The following is a 19,424-nucleotide window of genomic DNA, read 5'->3' on the forward strand; positions in this document are numbered from 1 at the left end:
ACGTGCCGAGACTGGGATTGGCAGAGCACGGGAGTGAGTTAAGTTGACCATCGTCGACACACCATGTCTATCAAGAATGGCACAGAACACCGGCAGACCAGAACACACAGTTACCATACCTATGGGCTGCGAGCACACACGGATGGATACCAACTACGTTCGTGATCCGCGTATACACAATCCCTCCAGCCCTTCCCCCCGGGCCCGCGAGGGGAGGCCTCTATTACAATAATTGTTCGCCGAAAATCCCCAGAGAAGGTAGCTTGCTGCTTACTATTATTCTACACCTACATAAGGGAGTAAGTTCTCATGGAAGTGGAAACGTACATCCCCGTCCGTCAGCGGTAACCCGTGAGAAGTGGAAAGCTTCACGGAGACAGCCGTCGAAGGCCCCCGTCCGGAAGCCCCGAGTCATATTATAGCGAACGGACGAGCACTTTCTCCAGTCAGGTCGCCCGGGCTTGCGGGCACTGTGAGAAGAGACGTAAGGAATGGGGGGAACCGGGAGAGGGAAACACCGGTCTTCTCCTAAGAACATATGGAGCTTTCAGCGTGAATTTAATTCTGCCCAATTAAAAAAAATAGCAAAGATCAAACAACGCCACTGATTTGTTTTGGGCTGCTCTGAATGCTCCACAACATGGGGAAAAGTCTACACAATGCGAGTATTATGACTCAAGTACAATGGCTGGCTGCCTACCCTGCGCCCGTCGAACGCGCGCAACAAGTCTCTTGCGCTTCTTTCCCCTAGCCCGGATCAGAGCCTCGTCCCCGCGGCCCGCTCGCTCGCTCGCTCTCGGGACATGTTCCCTTAGAGCCTGTCGGCCCCGCCGTAGAGAGGAAAAAACCATCCCTGCTTAGATATCGTAGAAGAAAAACCCTGAAAACCCGTTGAACCTTATTCTCCGCTTGCCCTGATCCCCTCCCGTATTCTTCCTAAACTTAGAGCATGATTGCAAGCTCCGACCTGTCGACCTTCTCCTCGTCCAGGTTGGGATAGTATGGTACCATGGCATCGGCGCCTTGGACGTATGCGTCGTTGTACAGCCGCCAGTAAGGTTGGCGGACCTTGCGCGCAGGGTGGAACAGGCCTGCCCATACATAGTTGAGAACGACGCCCGGGCCAACCGCCATGCGAATGGCTTCGATGGCCTCAATGATACGGTCGATGACGTGTGGACTCGTTTCGAAGAGGTTGGGATACAAGAGGTTGAGAAGATGAACCATGGCGTCTTCGCATCCCAGGCCGACAACGCCAAGCGCAATGTGCTTCACGACAGAGGCGGCCGTCTGCCGATGCACTTGGTCGCGGTCGATAAGGGCGTCCTCAAGTAGGGGAGTGACGGCATAGACGTAATCCTTGGCCATCTCGCCAATGTATTCGAACAGGAAAGAGAGGGACTTGAGCACACCGTTTTGCACATTGAGCTCGGGAACGCGGTACTCGTTCATGAGTGCGGGGAGGACGGTGAATGGGGCGCAGGTCTCGGCGACGATGCCAATGGCAACAGCCGTGTTGACGCGAGACTGACGCTCCTGCACGCGAAGGTTGTTCAGCAGCGTGGCGAGCACATCCTGAGGACCGATGGCCTTGGCGATGAAACCAAATGTGTTGTTGGCGGCACGCCGGATGCCCTTCTTGTGCGCCTTGAGCATGTCTAGGAGCTCGAAGCAGATGCGCATCCACTCGCGTGCGTTCACACTCTCAGGGCCACGGTCGGCGATACGACCAACCAGGTCAATTGTGTTTTCCTGGACCTTCTCGTGTCGGTTACGCAGAATTGGTGTGAGTCTTGGCAACAAGTCCTTGATAGGAGGTTGCATCTGTGTGATACCGACAACCGTAACGATGGATCTCAAAGCTCCCAAAATAGAGCCGAGTACCTCGGGGTACTCCTCACCCAGGTATTCGTAAAGAACGATACCCAACTTGCCCATCAAGGCGTCCTCTCCGCATTGCTTCATGACCATGGCGATGCGTGATATGAGATCGGCTGCTTGCTGTCGTACCGTTGCCGACTTGTTGTTCAACCGCCAGAGAATGGTACTGACGATCTGCGGCAAATATGGCTTGCAGCGCGATCCAAGGGCGTTGACAACGGAGCCGAAACCGTTGAGCATGACAATGTCTTCCACGCTCTGTTCCTGGAACGAGTGAAGAATACCATCAATCAAACGCTCTTCAAGACGCTCCCCAATGTCTGCTGCTCCCAAACTAGCGACGATCTTCTCCACCGTCTCGACGGTCATCTTTCTGTAAGCCTCGCTCTCGTCTTTGAGGTTCACCACGATTCTTTCCAGAATCTCACTGACGCCGACCTTCTGGCCAATGTCGACGGTGGTCTCCACAACCTGTCTGTAGTTGCGCTTGTCCAAGGCCATCCTCCTCACCCAGAAGCTCTTAAAGAACTCGTCCAGGACGTGCTCCTTCAGGTAGCCTGCGGTGACACCATCAGTACCAGCGCACTGAGACACAACCTTCAGGACAACCTTTTTCATCTCCTCATCTGGAGAAGAGAACTCGCGAAGGAGAATCTCCATGATCTGGCTGGTATAGTAGTTGGCATATTCCTCGTCCATGAGCGGAATGATGAAGCCAACGGCCTTTAGGAAACCTGCCAAACCCTTGCCTCGCTGTTTGCGAGCTCCGGTCCACAGCGGGTTGAGAATATCGTCGAAACTCTCGATACCGTAGGGATTCGAAGCTTCAGCAAGCGCGGCAATGGCCAAACTGGTAACTGTCCTAACCTTTGTTTGCTCGTCATTCAGGTTAGGGCCGATGCAGTCGACCAAGCCCTTGAGGTGCGGAAGAACGGCACAGCCCATTAGGATAGGGATTTGCTGCACAATCTTGACACCTGTATGGCGGGCCTGCCATGACTTTTTGCTACGACACACTGCCCGAAGGAATGGTAGCAGAGCCGGAATGCCCAGGGCGGAGGCAACCACAGCGAAGGCTCTTGCGGTGGTGTTTCGCACGTACTCGTCGACATGGTCGATATCTGGTCTCATTGTGCTGATCATAGTGGCCAGACCGGCCGCTTTGCTGAGGTTGGAAATGATCTCGCGACCTTCGACTCTGGCATAATAGTCTTGGTCGATAAGCAGTGGCTCGATGACGACCAAAATTTTGTGGACATATGGCCGCACGAGGTCATCGAGTTTGTAGAGAATACGGTCGATAACCTTGACGAGCAAGTGACGCTCCTGGTCTTCCAACGTCTTCTCCATGAGTAAGGGAAGGATTTGGTCGAAGAGCGGACCTGCTCCAAACTGCCTGGCATTGTCGGTGAGCTGTCTCAGAGCAGTTTTACGCATTGGTGGAGTACCATTCTTGACTTTCAAGAGCAGCCTCATAATCTTCCTTTCCTTCATTTCGTCGACGCTCAAGCTGTTCTCATCAGAGCCATCAGTCAGCTTACCGAAGTATGCCATGTCCTCGGCCTTGAAGAACTGCAGGTCACCAATGCCAGGGATTTCTGCTGGCACGGGCTTTCCGCTCAGCCTGACGGAGTCAGGATCCTGCATCATGAACCCAGTCTGCGGTGCTGGCGTAGCCATGAGCTTGTGAGCAGGCGCGCGAATCGGAGCGTATCCAGGAGGTGGCTCGAGAATCTTGTATCCCTGTTCCTCGCCGGGAAGAAGCGCGTCCAACTCTTCATCACTGATGGCCGCGTTTCGTCCCGAGATGTCCGTCCCGAATGTCGTAGGCAGGATTGCACTACCCGCTTGCGAAGGGTGCATTGGTGTTGCGAGCCCCTGGTTACCCATTGGAGTGGCCGAAGGCGCCTGATCCCACCTTGACCGTTTCTTTGGTGCATCTGCAGACTCCAGAGCAGGGGCCTGGTCCCAACGCGAGCGCTTCGACTTGGCGGGTTCGGAAGGCTGGGCGGCTTCTTCGTCAGCTGCCGTGGTCGAGACATCCCATCTCTTCTTGCGTTTCCTCCCAGCAGACACAGCATCTGTAGAACCTGCGTCCGCGTTTTCCTTGTCGTCATCCCTCAGAGTCGCCGGAGCGACGTTGCCGTCATCCTCAGACCTGGCCGCGGCCTTGGCCTGGATTTCCCGTGCAACGCGTTCCTCCTCTCTTTCAAGCTCTCTCCGCTGCATGATCTCGCGGTAGCTATCGCCATTTTTGTTGTCTCCGTTGGCGAAGGCGTCGGTTCGAGAAGGGGAGAGAGCGCGATCGAATCGGCGCTTTTGGTAGTCGGTCTCCCGATCGGTAATCCTGTTACTCTTCTCACCCCGGCCAGCCAAGGGATCATCTTCCTCGACGCCATCGCCACGTGCAAACTCGTCAATCATTTCACGCGATGCCGTATACTGGCCGACGAGACGGCGGGTTTTGTCGGTGCCTTCCATTTCGTCATCATCGTCATCGCCGGCCGGGATAGACGTGTTGTATCCGGCAAACTTGTCGACGCCATTTCGATCGTACAGATCGGTGTCGAAGCTATCGGTGAGTTTCTGCTTGGTGCCGGCGTCGGCACGCTGATTGTTCGGGTCGAAAGTGGTCGAACCCTTTTTCGCAGCGGCGGCAGCGTTGCGCTCCGCCTGGAGCTTCCGGACGGTCTCGAAGTCTGCGTCGGACATTTTGAATTATGGGTAATGTTGCTTCATGTCACTTGAAGATGCAAGTGGGCGATCGACGATGGCGGCGCGCATCAGTAATGGTTGTTGTTGCTGATGAGGCTGAAGGGGGTAGCAGCGAGCCGGGCCGCAGGAGAGTTTGCAATCTGCGCAGGCAAAAGCTTTGCTGTCGGCGACGCCACCAGGATTTGGGCGCCCGAACTTTAGCCGAGAACGTCAAGGGTTGGAACTTGTGGATCTGGACCTTGACCTCGACCTCGGACAACCCGCGACCGATGAACAACAAAAGAAAACCGCCGTAGGTTTTGTTTTCTCTGGCTTTCACTTGCATGAGATGATTGTGTCCCTATCTTACAGTTTTGACTAATTCCACCTGCATACACTGATGGTGCATCAATACTTCAAAGCTTTCTATGCGCCATGAGGCATGAACGGGCAATGAAGGGCGGATGAGAAGCTCACATCGTGCGGAACAAGGTCGTATTGCTAGAGGTATCAGCTCGTCTTCCAGCGTTGTGATCGTGTTCTCCTCCGCTTCGGCGACGATTCTAGGAGGGCAGTCTCGGGCACCTCGTCATCCACCTCAACCTTGACCTTCGCCCTCACAATCTTGCGTTTCTGGCCCGACACGGGCGCATCTTTGTCAACGGCCACCTCCTTCTTCACCGTCACCTTATGATTTTCCTCTTTCTTGACCGTCCGCTCCGAAAAGGTCTTCAGGTCCGCCGTAAAGAGCACGGAATGTGCCCAGCCCGCGTACTTACCCCAGAGCTCTCTAAAGTGATCCCCCACGGCATCGTACATCGCCTTGTTGAACATCTTGGTCTTCGTCTTGCCGAACTTATAGTCCCGCTGAGCAATCTGCCAAACGTGCGTGTCCACCGGCACGGCCTCGCCCCAGCCCAGGCCCATCAGGGAGACGCAATCGGCCACCTTGGGCCCCACGCCCGACAAATGAAGCAGCTGCTCATGTGCCTCTTTGTATGTACACTGAGGCAGCTTAGAGCCTTCGGCCGTCTTGACGTAGCATGGATTTTCCGGGTTGGTGAGGCTCTCGAACCAGCCTTTTGGCCTGTCATTGACAACAATCGAAGCCGTCTGAGCAATGTACTTGGCGCGATAGCCAAACCCGAGCTCCCTCAGATGTGCCTCTACTGAGCTTCCCGTCAAAGCCTCCGGTGTCGGGAAGTCGTGGAAGGCTTCATCCCCAATTTTGCCCACAAGAGGGCCATAATGTATACACAACTTATGAACCTGGCCGACTGTGAGCGTTGGGTTTTTCTTCTTTGCGAGAGTTCTTACCATTTGCGATATCCTAGAGATGTTATTATTGCTACTGCAGATGAAGGAGATCAAAGCCTCCCAGGGGTCTTGACTGAGCATGCGAACACCCCCAAACTCTGGCGCTCTCTTGCGAAAGTTGGGATCCGCTTCCGACCATTCCTCGTATAAGGACTTGAGGTCCAGCTTGAGGCTCAGATAATGCCGTAACAACTCCTCTGTGTCATCCTCGTTAGGTTCGCCGTCGAAATTTGGAGGCGTGAGTGGGTAGGTTGGTCTCGTAGGCCAAGTGACCTTGTAGTGCAAGTGAGTTGAGTCTTGCTTTAATGACACAATTCGGCCATACAATGTGCAGCACCTTTTCTCAATTTCAGTACACCTGAGATTTGGCGCACGCAGCTCATTTGGACTAACCACAGATTGTCTACTTTGCGCCACCGGAAAGATTGGCCACATCGAAGGGTCGTGTCGATGCACAGCTCAGCCAAACTAAGCGGGAGTTTGCGCCATTCAGTCACTCTGACTAAAGTCATACCGCTGGTCCTTACTTGAAATGGCGAAGGGCAGCCTAAACGAGTGGAAAAATTCTAGAAAACCCAAAGTCTTTGAATGAGGAGAGGAGGGGAAGCCAAATATTCGATATGAAGGTGGGCGAGTTACATGAAGTTGAATGAAGTCGCCGCTGAGGGTTGTCTGAACGGACTGGCAGATTTAGTGACTTGCTGCCACCTGAGCACTGGTTCTAGGGGAAGTCATCAGCCACAAGCGCTAAGCCACGCCACAGTGCCGGCTACGATCAATTTGTATACAACGAAGACCGTGCACACTGTATTTAAACACAGTGCGCAAGCCCCCACACCTCTTCGCACTCAATCAAGAGCATCACGACCTTACTGAGCGGCTCATCACATCTAGCATCCAGCCCAACCGCCCACCATGCTCTTCTTCAGGTAAAAATCGATTCTCACTCGGAGAGCGCGAGTTTAAACACGGGGTTATTCCCCAAAGTGGCGCCTCGCGCATGGAATGATGCAGTCACTGACATACGCCACTAGTTTCTTCAAGACGCTCATCGACCACGAGGTCACCGTCGAGCTCAAGAATGACATCCAGATCCGCGGCATCCTCAAGAGCGTCGACCAGTACCTCAACATCAAGCTGGAAGAAATTTCTGTCGTCGAGGAGCTCAAGTACCCGCACCTGGTCAGTCTGCCCCTTGCACCCGGGGCCTCACGCACCCTTGTTGTGGGAGGCCGCTTTCCTGCTGTGTCGTCGCCGGAGAGTCGTTTGGAGTTAATCGCTGACAAAGCTGTATAGAGCTCCGTCAAGAATGTCTTTATTCGTGGATCCGTCGTGCGTTATGTTCATTTGCCCGCTGGTTCAGTAGACGTGCCCCTCTTGGAGGACGCGACGCGCAGAGGTAAGCCCAACGTTGCCATCCCATCATCACAGGTAGAGGAGCAGCATTGACGATTTAACAGAGGCTGCTGCTCAGGCCGCCAAGGCAAAATAGCCTTATTCTCAGAGGGGTCATAAGGGTTCGAAATGGCGCGTATAAATCGTGGCGATATGGCCGGGACACTGAAAAAGCCGGTCCACGAACATGGTAAAATGAAGACCAGAGCCTCACAACCAGATACGCTTCCTCAACGAGTTTCTTGGCATATGGCATAATTCGATCGATGATTTGATCGGGAAGTAAACTGTGAAAAGGGATGGACGGGATGTGATATCCAGACAGAGATTTTTGAAACAAATCAAATTTTGATTGGGAGCTGCACCCAACCAATTGCTGTTCATCAATCATTATGCTATCTGGATGAGGCAAGCCAGCAATCACCACCAGATACCTCCTCCACGGCTGTCCTTGCCATTCCATAAGGCAACCTCTTTGCCCTCGCCTTCCTCGCCCTCGAGCGGATGGACAAGCCCGCCCTTTCTCCTCTCAGACAACCATTTATCTATCCAGCCCTTCATCCTCTTCCTCGATACTTCGCTACCGACATTGACCGTAGGTACTACCCTATCAATGCGCAGTGACATCAAGAACATGGCCAGCTCTCGGAAACTGCTATGCTCACTGTACGGCACGCCGAAGCATATGGCTTCTTTGGTGCTGCCGCGTTGTGCTACAAAATCCTTCGCCCCAAACCGTGGCCGCCAAGCCTTGCCTTGGAGAATTTGTGTCATCGGAATCGTGCCAGGTTGAGTGCTGGCCGTCACCGCCTTGCTGGCACCTTGTGGGCGGTAATTCCAGCCGGAAGGGCGGAATCCGACTATGCGGCTGAAATGCGGCTTGTACGAATTGAGGTACTCTTGTAGTGTCTCGGCGCGGATTTCCATAAGCATTTGCATGTGAACTTGAGCCTCGTGTGGATTATCCGTCATGAGGGCTGTCAGGTCTGGATCTCCGAGTTTGGATACGATGCGGATCTTCGACTTGGATGCAAAAATCTTGCTTCCCAAGGCTTGCGCAATAGCTTTGCAGATACGCTCCTTGCCTATTGAGTAAGTACCGCAAATGACAAGGAGACGTTCCTTTGGCGCGTTTTTCTTTTTGGCCTTTGCAGCGTCATCGTCTGCGTTTGTCTTCGTAAAGAACTTGCTGACAGTCTCCGTGCCAGCCTCTCTATTGATCTTGTCCCATGTGTTGTCTTCCGATGTCTGGTCTGGAGCAAGTGACTTGCACATGTCTGCACATGCCTTGATCACATCGTTTTGGGGTGGGAAAGAATAGCGTGGGTTGAGGTAAGTCGTATCCAGATAACAGACATCAATCTTTTGCTGCTTAAATTTGCCTGATACCAAATCTTGTATGTCGGGCTTTAGCAGAGGATGGGCCACCTGAGCTGGACAAGCTCTGAAGTCGCCGCAATGCAATATCCTTTGCTTTCTTGCATTTGCATTTGGCCCCTTTCCCATAGTCTTCTCAAACAGAAAGAGGGAGCTGCCAGGGCAATGATTAGCGGGAATCATGGTCACTGTCACACCCTCGGTGCCCGGGACCACCTCCGTCTGATTGAACTCCAGCGCAATAACCCATTTGGCGGCGACTCGCAATTGCATCTTCACCAAGTCTCCAGTGACTTTACTGCAGTAAATGGGGCCATGCGTCCAGTTGGAAGTCAAGCCGATGTAGTGGTCGCTGTGGAAATGACTCAAGAAATAGGCATTGCACCCCTTGACCGCCCCGTACCTGAAAGCATCCACGCAAATGTAGAAGCCAGGCATGATCTTGTAGAACGGACAGGTACGCTGATATGCAGGCTTCCCACGTGATGAGTGCTCTGCAGCAGCGGCACCGGCCCATGCTGCGTCTTCAGCATGGCCGGACATCAATTTGGTGAAGGCTGAGGTCGCATTATTCTGGACTTCGCTTAACTTGAATGGGTTGGCTTGGCCCTCTCGTGGTACTGCTGCGCGCGCAAGTCGTTTGTTGACTTCGGGAGGGTCGAGTATTGGCGGTCTGGCGAATTCGTCCTTGGTTTTTTTCGTGTCTTTGGGCCGAGGTAGTGGAATCGGGTTACCGTCGAGGCAAGCATTTACATGCCGTGTTGCTTCGTCAGGTGTAATACCGGAAAGTGTGCCGTCGCATATGGGACAGTTGGCCACCATGGCATCGCTGGGCCGCATGGGATCGGCTAATTCGTCACAGGAGTAGTCGCCCGTATCCACGGCCTCGGCTTCTGCCTCTAAACGGGCTTGCTCCTCCATGAATTGCATCATGCGGTACTCTTCGCCACCAAAGTCTTCATCGTTGGGGAAATCGTCTAGGTCACCAAAGTCGTCAATATTTGCAAATTCGGCTTCGATTGAATCCTCAACCTTCATTGGCGGTGGCGGGCAGCTCGTTTCCTTCGCTAGCGGTGTTGCCTCCTCCTTGTCCTCCTCCTCCTGCTCCAACTGAGCTGATGGCGTTGCTTCGTTCTCTTGCTTCGTAAGTGGAGGTGTCGTGTTGTCTCCCAGCTTGAAAGGTGGGACAATGGGTGGTCGATTGCGAATGGCGCCGATGATACTTGGTTTCCTTGCTGGGGCTATTGACTCTTCTCCGTCTTCGCTGTCGGACTCTTCGAGGAAGGGGCCTTTCCGCTTTGCGGGTAGCTTCTTAAAAGTCTTCAACTCCGTGGGTGATGATGGGGGTGGTTCGGAGACCGGCGGGCTGTTTGAATCTCTCGTAGTTGATTGTTCGCCTTCATTCTTCTCGGCCTCTTGACTTAGCCGCCTCTTCTTGATTGGCGCCTCGACTTCGTTGAACCTTTCTTCCTCATCCCATGGTTCAGCATCGTATATCTCTGGCACCTCATCATCTTCCTTTTGGGGGACAACGAGCTTGTCATGGCCATCGATAAACAGTGTCTGTTCAGGCTTCTCGGCCTTTTGGAAGAAGCTTAGGATGCTAGCGTTGGGTTTTCCGGCAGGCTTTTTGGAAGGAGGCGGCCTGGTCAAGGGCCTTTTTGGCGTCGTCCGCTTCCGCGCTGCCGATGATGGTGGGCCCATTCTGCCACACGTGCCCAAGAAAGAAGTGCTTATCCTAAGCTGAAGAAATAGCAAGGAGTCTTGGTGTTGCAAGTTCTGTCGCGATCGCCATTGACACTTGCGTGAATGCTGCTCGAGCCGGGGGGCGAAGTCTGGGCAAGGGGTTTAGTGGTTGGAGAGTAATGACGCTAGGACTAGGACTCTGTAAAACACGAAAATCGCGGGGTCTTGCGGAGTGCGTCGCGATGTCACGTGCTAATCCACCCAATTTAAAGTGTCTAATAATTAGTATCCGTAGCTCCGATACGTCGATACGTCTATCCATCTGTCCGCTTGGAGATCCTTAGAAAAAGGCGGCCGCCCCGGTACCTCGCCATGCGTCAACCAGCACGGAGTTGTTACAATTAGGAATATCTTAAATGTCTTGAATAACGTCAACGCGTTGCATGGTTTGTCTGAAGGTAAACCCGAGGAGACCTGTACTAGCCAAGTGTGGCCATGCCTACAATCTAGGCGGCACCATCCCGGCCAAGCCCCGTCCCGTCCTTTTGCTTCGATAAACTTTTTGTTGCGGCCGTCTCAATCATCCTCTTCCATCATAAGCATAATTGACATTCATACTCCTCAGAGGATGATTTTCGCTAGGGAATTTGCTTGGTTGAAGCCCACAGCAAACAAAGTCCGCAGGGACAATAAAGTGATATGGAGACAAACCCGAGACAGGAAGAGGAATCTACTCCTCATAGTATATGACGCTTTCGACGACAGAGACCACGCAAGCATCGCAATCATGCCGCACTCGAAATTTGCCATCCAGAAAAGCATCAACTTGGCAACCGGTACGTGTTGTTCGCCTAGCCCGTGTCTGCTGCTGGGCAATCGCCCGCCCTTGGGGTCATGAGTGCAGCTGCGCGAGGTGACAAGAAAAATAAACGAGCAGAATGTCTACATGGCGAAACATCCCCAAGGTTGAGCTCGCCCCATGAACTTTGCGACCCCGGAATACCGTAGGAATGCGAATATCACAAAAGCTTCCATCCCGACGTGGAGGTACTGGAAAGTGTTGAATATAAAACCTTGTCGGAAAGAGACACGCCGATGGGGAAAGGCTTCGATAGGTGCCATCTGGTGGCTTGCAGTGTTTTGATACTGAAAACTGAACTTGAGCGCGACGCCAACTGCATTGTGTAGACTAGGTAGGAGATTGTGCAGCACTGAAGAATTCAGAACGGACGATGAAGATGTAGCTCCGTCGACTTCTGTGACTTCCTGCGACTGGAATGGATTTAGCAACGACTAAAAGGATCTCGACAAATTGGGGATGGTGCGAGCTAGAGGTCGACTTACAGGTAAGGCAAAGCCAACAGCTTTTGCAAGACTGAGTCCAACGTACGAAGAGGCGGCGCATGTATCTGTGGCTTCTAGCACAGATCCCATTGCTAGCTTCATATACGTATCAGAGCTCTTTCCTGGGGCGAATCCAAACAGCCCTTCAGATCTCGGCGCTGTGAGGTGCGCCATTCTCAGCTCTGGAGTCTAGACGACGGTCCGTCGTCTTCTCGGTTTGATTTCCGAATGAATCCGCATTTTATGGTACGCCTCGATTGCAACAATGAAGGTAAATCCTGCAATAATGGTCGCCAATACCACACCGGTGCTCTGTCCAAGCAGCGCCTTTTCGATCTGGTGCTCACGCCAAAGCCAAACTAGCTTGCGCTCACAGACAGCTAACAAGATCTGCTGCAATATGTAGGAGACAGAACCAAGGGCGTGCAGTATCCTCGGACAATTGATGTTGGTGACAGAAACTGGTCCACCCCTTCTTGTGGATGATGTAGGGAAGCTCGGTGACGAAGATGACGACGGCGCGGATTCCCAGAAGGACGAAATACAAGGACGAAATGCAGCTCCTCCAAGGTCAATGCGCCTCATAGGATGAAGTGATAGAAAGCCAAGAGCAAGCCTTGAACGATAAGACTCAGACAGCCGAGAGTCAGCCAATAGAAAGCATTCGCTTGGAGATTCTGGTCATCGAGCTCCAGCGCCTGATCGTTGGCTCCCATGGCCCAGTCTTCGACAGGGACGACAATATCGACGCAAGAATTCGTTCTGCAGGCGAGGGAAATGACGAGCGCCCGTTTTCCTCTTTCGAAAAGATGGGGGGGGGAGTGAAGCTGGGGATATGTATGCAGCTGCGCTTTGAAAGTTGACGTCGTCTTGGAGGGAAACGAGAATAAGAGACTAGTCATACCAGGACTCGCTGATGGATTTGTTGATGGAACGGTGTGGCCTCTTATTTACCTCAGCTATTCTCCGAAAGAGAAATACGAGTTGGAGAAAGGAGAGGAAGCCCAAATAGAATCAAGTTGAGAAGAGAATGTAGCTGAAGAGCCTAGGGTGAGGTGGGTGCTTGTTGACACCACGTCTTTCACCCTGTCCCAGGTTTCGGGGTCCATATGGTTAGTGTCGAAAGTGACTGGCTCGAAGATAGCGTCTTATTCTGAGCCAGTATCCATCTAGCTTGAACAATCCTCATAATGGTGACCTTCACGCGCTGTTTTCTAACCAGACTTGTGTTATAGCTTGAGGACTCTCACTTGAATGCATCACATCATGAACCCCTTGTGACAATCTCAACCTGAGGATTTTTCAGACTGTTTCAGGAAACTCATCTTTTGTAGGTTTAGAAACGATTGATATTGGGCAAATTAGCATCTTTGTGTCAAATAGAACACTCTGGAAAACATTCCCTTCTTACCGCCAAGTAGCTTCCTCGTCCAGGATTATAGTCTGAACCAATAGCCACCTTCATCTATGGCAATCTCTCAATTCATTCAAACTTGTCTTCATACTACCAACGATTATTGGCAGTGGGTTAGCAGGGTATGAGGGATAACGAGAGCCACATCCAGGTTGTCTTCAGGTAAGGTCTGTATCTCATTTGGATTACACAAGTCTCCAACAATCCCAAGGGTGACGGCATGTTGATGCAAATGTGAAAACGCACGTCTCCATTTGCCTCTCAGTGCATCGTTCAAAGTGCGTACGGGTCCAGAGCTACTTCGAATCAGACTCGTGGTCTGCCTAGACTACTCGCCCCTATATCTCTCAATAAAATCAGCGACATCAACAGCCCCATGTGCCCTTGCGACTTCTGCTGCCGTACCCTTGACCATGAAAGGCACCCTCACCTTCGTCGAGGTGGCCTGTTTATCGATGCCCAGCTCCAGCAGCCACTTGACGCACTCCATCTTGCCTGTCCTCGCCGCATAGTGTAGCGCGGTAAAATCTCCATCTGCTTTCTGCTGCAAATCGTGCCCGCAGCCCAGAAAGAAGCTTGCGCAGGCGACGTGCCCGCCACTGCATGCCCATGTGAACGCATTCGTGCCCTGAGGCGTCATATACGACCACTGGGCCCCGTGTTTGAGCATGAGCCTGATCATGGGCAGCGAGCCGATCCGAGCGGCCGCCATGATTGGAGTCTCATTACTGCTCCCCTTGACCATTAACCCAGCCCCCTTCTCTAGCAGAAGCCGGGCTATCGGGAGATCCTTGGCCCATACTGCCGTGTGGAGAGGCGAGTTGTTGCTAGATGACTTGGCGTCAATGTCGGCCTTATGTTGAATAAGTAAGCAGACCAGTTCCAGCCAATGCTCCTTAACCGCAAGGTGAAGTATTGTTCCGTCGTTGCCTCTTACATTTGGATCCGCGCCGGCTTCGAGAAGCTTGGTTGCGATATCCAGGTTCTTGTTCCACGCAGCCAGCCACAGCGCAGTCGACACCGTACCACCCTTGGAAGTCTGTCTCGCGTTCACGTTGGCTTTAAATTTGATCAGAACGTCTACAGCCCCTGGATGATTATTTTTGACAGCAAGGTGAAGCGGCGTTGTGCCCTGACAGTTTCCTGCCAGCGGCAGTTCGACCGTCTTTACCGCCTTGGCCAAGATCTCGAGCTCCTTCACGTGTCCGCTCAGGGCAAGCTCATGAATCGGAGTGTTGCCGTTTCCCCAAGCCCCAATTATTGGATCGGCACCTCGCTCAACGAGGATGCGGATGATTTTACAGTCGACGTTGACCATCTTGCCATCCTTGTCTGCGGGATAGCACGCTTTGAAAAGGGGAGTCTGGCCCTATTTGTCCCGAGCATTCGGATCTGCTCCCCTGTCTAGCAAATATTGAACGACAAGATATGCAAAAATCCTTACGGCCACATGTAGCGCCGTAGTCCCATTGGCATTCTTGATGGTCCAACTGGCCCCGTTTGACAACAGCGTCAACGAAGTGGGAATCTGTCCCCATGTGAGCGCTTGGTGCAAGGGTGTATTCCGTGCGGTGTTCTCTACATTGACGTCTGCTCCGTAAGCAAGAAGTCGGTCCAGGATGGGCAGAAATCCCGCGCGAGCAGCGATGTGTACGGCTCGGTCACCGCTGCCTCCTAGAGCTATGTCTGGAGAGGCGCCTTGGGCCAAGATGGGTTCAACATCCACAAGGCGGCCTCCTCGAACGGCGGCAAGGAGGTCTTCGGCGAACCCCTTGCCTGTTGTGTTGATCTGATTATCTAATCTGCTCTTCTTTAGCTCCTGTGGCGGTTGTAGCTGGTCCAGTTGAGGCGTTGGCTTCGAGGCCTTGATATGACCATTTTCAAGCAGTTCCAACACCCTTTCCATTCCCTTCTCTAATTTACTGCTACTGTACCTAAGGTACACTTTGTCAGATGTTGCTTCATAGGCCACAATCAGCACTGATCTCAAGCACTCACCACGTTAAAGTCGACAAAACGAGGGCAACCATGTCTCTCTGGCTCCTGACACTTTGCGCAGCTTCTGCGAAGAATTCCTCCTTCCACAAGAACTTTGCCTTGTCCCACTTGCCCATTCGAGAATTGCTTATGCTCTGCAACTTGCCAGCTTCTTCTTTCAATTCAATAAGCGTCTTCTGTATGCCATGCATACACGTATCGAATGACTGCCTCAGGGCACGCTCAGGGCTGTGTTTACCCGGGTTCTTTAGAGCGTCGGTCTGCGAGATCTGATTTCTTAGACTGAGACATAGAGTTTTCGTCCATTCGCATTCGTCGATGATATCGCGTACCGCCTTGGGGGCATTCTTGTACTTTTCCACGAGCCCTTGAATCTGGTGAGCGACGCTGAAAAGATCAATGACACCCGTTATTATGCCGGTGGGATCCATCTCGTACGAATACAGGAAGTTTAGTCAAGGTTGGAGATACCCATCTCACAGCGGTAATCAGGTGGTGAAGGTTAGCTTCCTATATCAACGGAGAACCAGAATTGTCGTGCATCGCCTCAGCTAGTTATCTGGACTGCGGCTGATCGTAGCAGTGGCTGGGGCTGACATGCATCGATACCACCCACCGCCTGGGATGTTGCAAGGCTGCCTCTCATTTCTGTGTCACTATCTTTCTATGACAAGAATACATAGGAAAGCTGTCGTATGGGCTCGGGGTAAGATAGTAAGGCTCTTTGCAAGTTCAGCAATTAAAGTGACGGCGGTTATTAGAAAGACTCATTCGAATAAACAAGTCGTTAGACAGCTGGCATCGGGTCGCTATTCTACCACGGATGGGTAGCTGCATAGTACCGGAATCGACTGCGCCACGGCACCTTTCTTTCTACCGTTGACATTGAACAACGTTTCCCGAGATCATCAAATGGTTATGCCTGAGTTCCATCGCTGGTCACTGTCCTCGACATGTGGTGATACCGCAAGGAATCAAGTGAGGGGCAATGACGACATATCCACTAAACACTAGTAGACAGGGGCCAGGCTTTTGATGGAACAGTTCAGTTCTCGTTAGTGAACCAACTTGGCCGGCAGATTGCCCTGCCACCAGGAATGTGAAATGACTGGTGGTGCTGAGCTGAGTCTGACGATGAGGGCAATTCAAGCAGACCGCAAAGCCCATGAGCGACGGTGACGCATACTAACCAGACACTCCACTATTGCAGGTTGTCGCGCAAAACGACCCCGAAGAAACAGGAATGGGCGCCGATGGCGGCGCCCACCGGGCTGTCGCTGGGCCGATGTCGATGCGTAATGTCTTCGGAGCTCTCACGAAATCCAGGTACGTAAACCAAAGTTTTATCTGAGTAGGGGCTGTTGTCATTCGCCAATCACCTCAACGAGCCGTTGGTTGGCTTGTCCCAGGCCAGTGTATATGTGTGTGTGTGAGGGATTAGCTCTCTAGCACGTGCAAGTGCTTCTCGAAGAAGATGAAGGAAACCTTGGTTCACACAAGTAGTTGTAACCTGAAATCCCCACGCCCGGTGGCCCCCAAGACACTAAGACATCCCACATCCAGTTGCAGGCTTGCAGAGCTGCCTCCAGTTCCAGGCTGGGTGTCTTCTGCAAGAGAGGCACAGAGGTAACCTTAGCTTGGGGGCGGGGGAGGTCTCCGTAATTGGTACTCACACCTTCACTGATAAGTCGATGTACATCACCCTTCACTTATCTTAGGTGCCTTACCATATGATGTGATGTGCGGAAGAAAGCTGCCAGGAACAGTTGCCTTATCTATATATATAATATCGCTGACGTACCTGGTCTCATTTTGTTATTCTCTAGTCTCATCTTGCGATTTACTCAAATAAGGTTGCGTGCCCACGTTGTTTTCCTCCGAGAGACATTCCACTCAACTCATCCCACTGCGAACTCACTCACCAAAGTCACGAACCACATAAGACAAACCCCATACCATACCCCAAAGGCTCGAGCACGATGACCGCCGAAGTATCCCATGGAAGAGGTGGCGCTGGAAACATGGCCGTTGACGACACCCAGTACGTCGACGGCGAGGTCGTGAGGGCCGGCCCCGAGGGCTCTCAGGGGACTGGTGCATTCAGCGCAGGTCGAGGAGGTGAGTCTTCATGCACGACGAGTGCGCCGAGCGCATCGCCTTATCACCCAGCCTGCCAAGCGGCATCGGCGCATTCGCCCACTTGGTTGATGCTCCTCCCCCAGCCATGTTCTCCCCCCACCCCACGATGGCTTCAATAGCATTCAAGATGTCGCAACCACTTGACGGTAAACGCTTCGTGCTCTGTAAGCTGACTGGTATTGTACCCCAGGGGCCGGTAACATCGGTGATGCCAACAAGGAGCCCGCTCCGCGCTCTGACAAGGACCTGGTCCCCGAGGAGGCCTACCGCCCCTCCATGGAAGGCCAGGACTACCACGTCGGCCGAGGCGGCGCGGGCAACGCCGTCGAGACGGAGAAGTCGGCAGACCACAAGGACATTGACCACGAGAAGAAGGCCGCTGCCCAAGCTCGTGCCGACGGCCACTCAGGCGTCAGCGTCGCCGACAAGCTCAAGGCCAAGATTCTCGCACCTTTCCACAAGAAGTAAGGAGAAAAGTTGTGAGTCGAAAAGCGCGCTGAGGAAGACAAGGAGGAGGACGGTAATTTGTTGGTGTGACGGTTGCAGGTTGGACCTGGTCTGGACATTTGTTTTCACGTACCCTTCACGATATCCCCATTTCGTACCAACCTTTTCGTGTGGGGAATTTGTCCCAATTTTTTATTCGAATGATATCCTGCCAATGGCATATTTCTTTCCCTGGCAATTACCTGTTCAATTTTCCCTCATCGCCTGCAATGAAATGCGTGTCAGTATGCCGATGCTGAACTGGGTGAGCGCATGTTGGGCGCGGAGGTAAGCGCCTGAGCCCGCAAGTCAACAGGGCCTCCCTCACTCAAAAAATGACTCTGAACGAGGATAAATAAGCAACTGATAAAGTCTAAACCAGAAGTTGAGACTAAAAAAAGAATTGGTCTGTGGGTAGATAGTTAAGAAAAAAATTTGCGACGAAGACAAGATTCGAACTTGCGCGGCCGAAGCCATTTGATGTAAACGCTCTGAGGATTCAGAGCTAGTTCGAGTCAAACCCATTAACCACTCTGGCACTTCGCCGTTATCTACTAGATGACTTCATCACCTCTCTGCGCAATCTAAGTTCCTCAGCTGTGGAGTTCGGTAGGAAATCTAATGTGCGCACTGTGAATTTGAGTGTCGGAGATGCTCAGTGTGGCTGCATGAGAAGTTTGGTCTGTGCATCAGCGATACCTAGTGGCAGGTGTAGCTGAATTCGGCGGAAGCTCGGCAGGTCCTGCCGGGCCGGTGCCCAACCACTCAATCACTCCAAAATGGGAGCCCATTTGGTCAAAATCAACACACTCATCCATCCGTGTACCTACTTCAGCACCCAAGTCATGCTTCATCTTTAAGCTTGGTGTCGGTGGAGATGTCGATCCGTCGAAGCACTGGAGAGTAACTATTTGGGCTCTGGGTGCCTGTTTCAGATGGTCACAGAGTCACGCAGCAAATTCTCTGGGTCTTCCGCAGAGACCCATCTTCATGGGACCTTAAACCGAAGCGGTGAAGTTTGGCGGAATGCAGACAGCTCCAAACCCGCAAGCGTTTTCGAGATATTTTGAGATCTGACGAGAAATCCTCTGAAATTATGTCACTAAACACTGGCTATTTACCACATCGATCAGGGCGCCGCGCCTGGCGCGCATCGCCACGTCCACGTTTTACGCCACGTCTTCTCCAACATCGACTCGATTTACATGCCGGTGATCGTCGTTCAGGGTCCAAAGGATCTTGAAAATGTGGTGGGCAGACACGCAGACTGGCGCGAAGAGGCACCGCAGATCGCTCGGGCACTTGCAGAATGCCCGCCCCCGCAAGCCCCAGTCCAGTTCGGATCGCCATGAAACTTCGCCGCAGTGCTGCGACGAGAATTGGATTGCAACACACACAGCAGCTGCGTTTCTGAGATAAACGAGAGCCAGAGAAACGCAGCCGAGTGCGGGACCTCATTGAATTAAGTCTTGCCCTGGCAACGTACCGACTATTGAACAGCGTCCTGATTCCGGGGGACGCTGCATGCGAATTAGAGATTTACCAAGTCCTGGTTTTGTTCAACTGACAAACCAACCCCTCCCCAAGACGGCACGGCACGGCTGACTAGCCAAGAGATGCAAAAACCGGGAGATTTGGAGAACCTAACCCGGCGAGGTACAGATGAGCAGATCCGTACTGATATTTCAGCTTT

At 52.6% G+C, this 19,424-nt stretch overlaps 7 protein-coding genes across 7 annotated transcripts; 2 read left to right on the plus strand and 5 right to left on the minus strand.

The window, feature by feature from the left end:
• Positions 1–942: 942 nt before the first annotated feature.
• On the minus strand, positions 943–4,593 carry CORC01_05153 (splicing factor 3B subunit 1; the record flags this gene model as incomplete). The annotated part of the gene is made up of 1 exon (XM_022616798.1): positions 943–4,593. The coding sequence occupies one exon, from the start codon at positions 4,591–4,593 to the stop codon at positions 943–945; it is 3,651 nt and encodes a 1,216-aa protein (XP_022476722.1).
• A 492-nt stretch (positions 4,594–5,085) lies between these two features.
• Positions 5,086–6,275, minus strand: CORC01_05154 (8-oxoguanine DNA-glycosylase; the record flags this gene model as incomplete). The annotated part of the gene is made up of 2 exons (XM_022616799.1): positions 5,086–6,165; positions 6,249–6,275. 2 exons carry the CDS (start codon positions 6,273–6,275, stop codon positions 5,086–5,088), a joined length of 1,107 nt encoding a protein of 368 aa, XP_022476723.1.
• Positions 6,276–6,807: 532 nt separating this feature from the next.
• CORC01_05155 (U6 snRNA-associated Sm-like protein LSm2) lies at positions 6,808–7,384 on the plus strand (the record flags this gene model as incomplete). Its single annotated transcript, XM_022616800.1, has 4 exons — positions 6,808–6,821; positions 6,927–7,074; positions 7,189–7,291; positions 7,353–7,384. 4 exons carry the CDS (start codon positions 6,808–6,810, stop codon positions 7,382–7,384), a joined length of 297 nt encoding a protein of 98 aa, XP_022476724.1.
• Positions 7,385–7,707: 323 nt separating this feature from the next.
• On the minus strand, positions 7,708–10,368 carry CORC01_05156 (DNA repair metallo-beta-lactamase; the record flags this gene model as incomplete). The annotated part of the gene is made up of 1 exon (XM_022616801.1): positions 7,708–10,368. One exon carries the CDS (start codon positions 10,366–10,368, stop codon positions 7,708–7,710), a length of 2,661 nt encoding a protein of 886 aa, XP_022476725.1.
• Positions 10,369–11,883: 1,515 nt separating this feature from the next.
• Positions 11,884–12,279, minus strand: CORC01_05157 (uncharacterized protein; the record flags this gene model as incomplete). The annotated part of the gene is made up of 1 exon (XM_022616802.1): positions 11,884–12,279. The coding sequence occupies one exon, from the start codon at positions 12,277–12,279 to the stop codon at positions 11,884–11,886; it is 396 nt and encodes a 131-aa protein (XP_022476726.1).
• Positions 12,280–13,436: 1,157 nt separating this feature from the next.
• Positions 13,437–15,537, minus strand: CORC01_05158 (uncharacterized protein; the record flags this gene model as incomplete). Its single annotated transcript, XM_022616803.1, has 3 exons — positions 13,437–14,477; positions 14,553–15,042; positions 15,107–15,537. The coding sequence occupies 3 exons, from the start codon at positions 15,535–15,537 to the stop codon at positions 13,437–13,439; spliced, it is 1,962 nt and encodes a 653-aa protein (XP_022476727.1).
• A 1,548-nt stretch (positions 15,538–17,085) lies between these two features.
• Positions 17,086–17,713, plus strand: CORC01_05159 (uncharacterized protein; the record flags this gene model as incomplete). Its single annotated transcript, XM_022616804.1, has 2 exons — positions 17,086–17,224; positions 17,436–17,713. The coding sequence occupies 2 exons, from the start codon at positions 17,086–17,088 to the stop codon at positions 17,711–17,713; spliced, it is 417 nt and encodes a 138-aa protein (XP_022476728.1).
• Positions 17,714–19,424: the final 1,711 nt, after the last annotated feature.

Source organism: Colletotrichum orchidophilum, assembly GCF_001831195.1.
Source record: "Colletotrichum orchidophilum strain IMI 309357 chromosome Unknown Scaffold_35.1, whole genome shotgun sequence".
Classification (NCBI taxonomy): domain Eukaryota; kingdom Fungi; phylum Ascomycota; class Sordariomycetes; order Glomerellales; family Glomerellaceae; genus Colletotrichum; species Colletotrichum orchidophilum.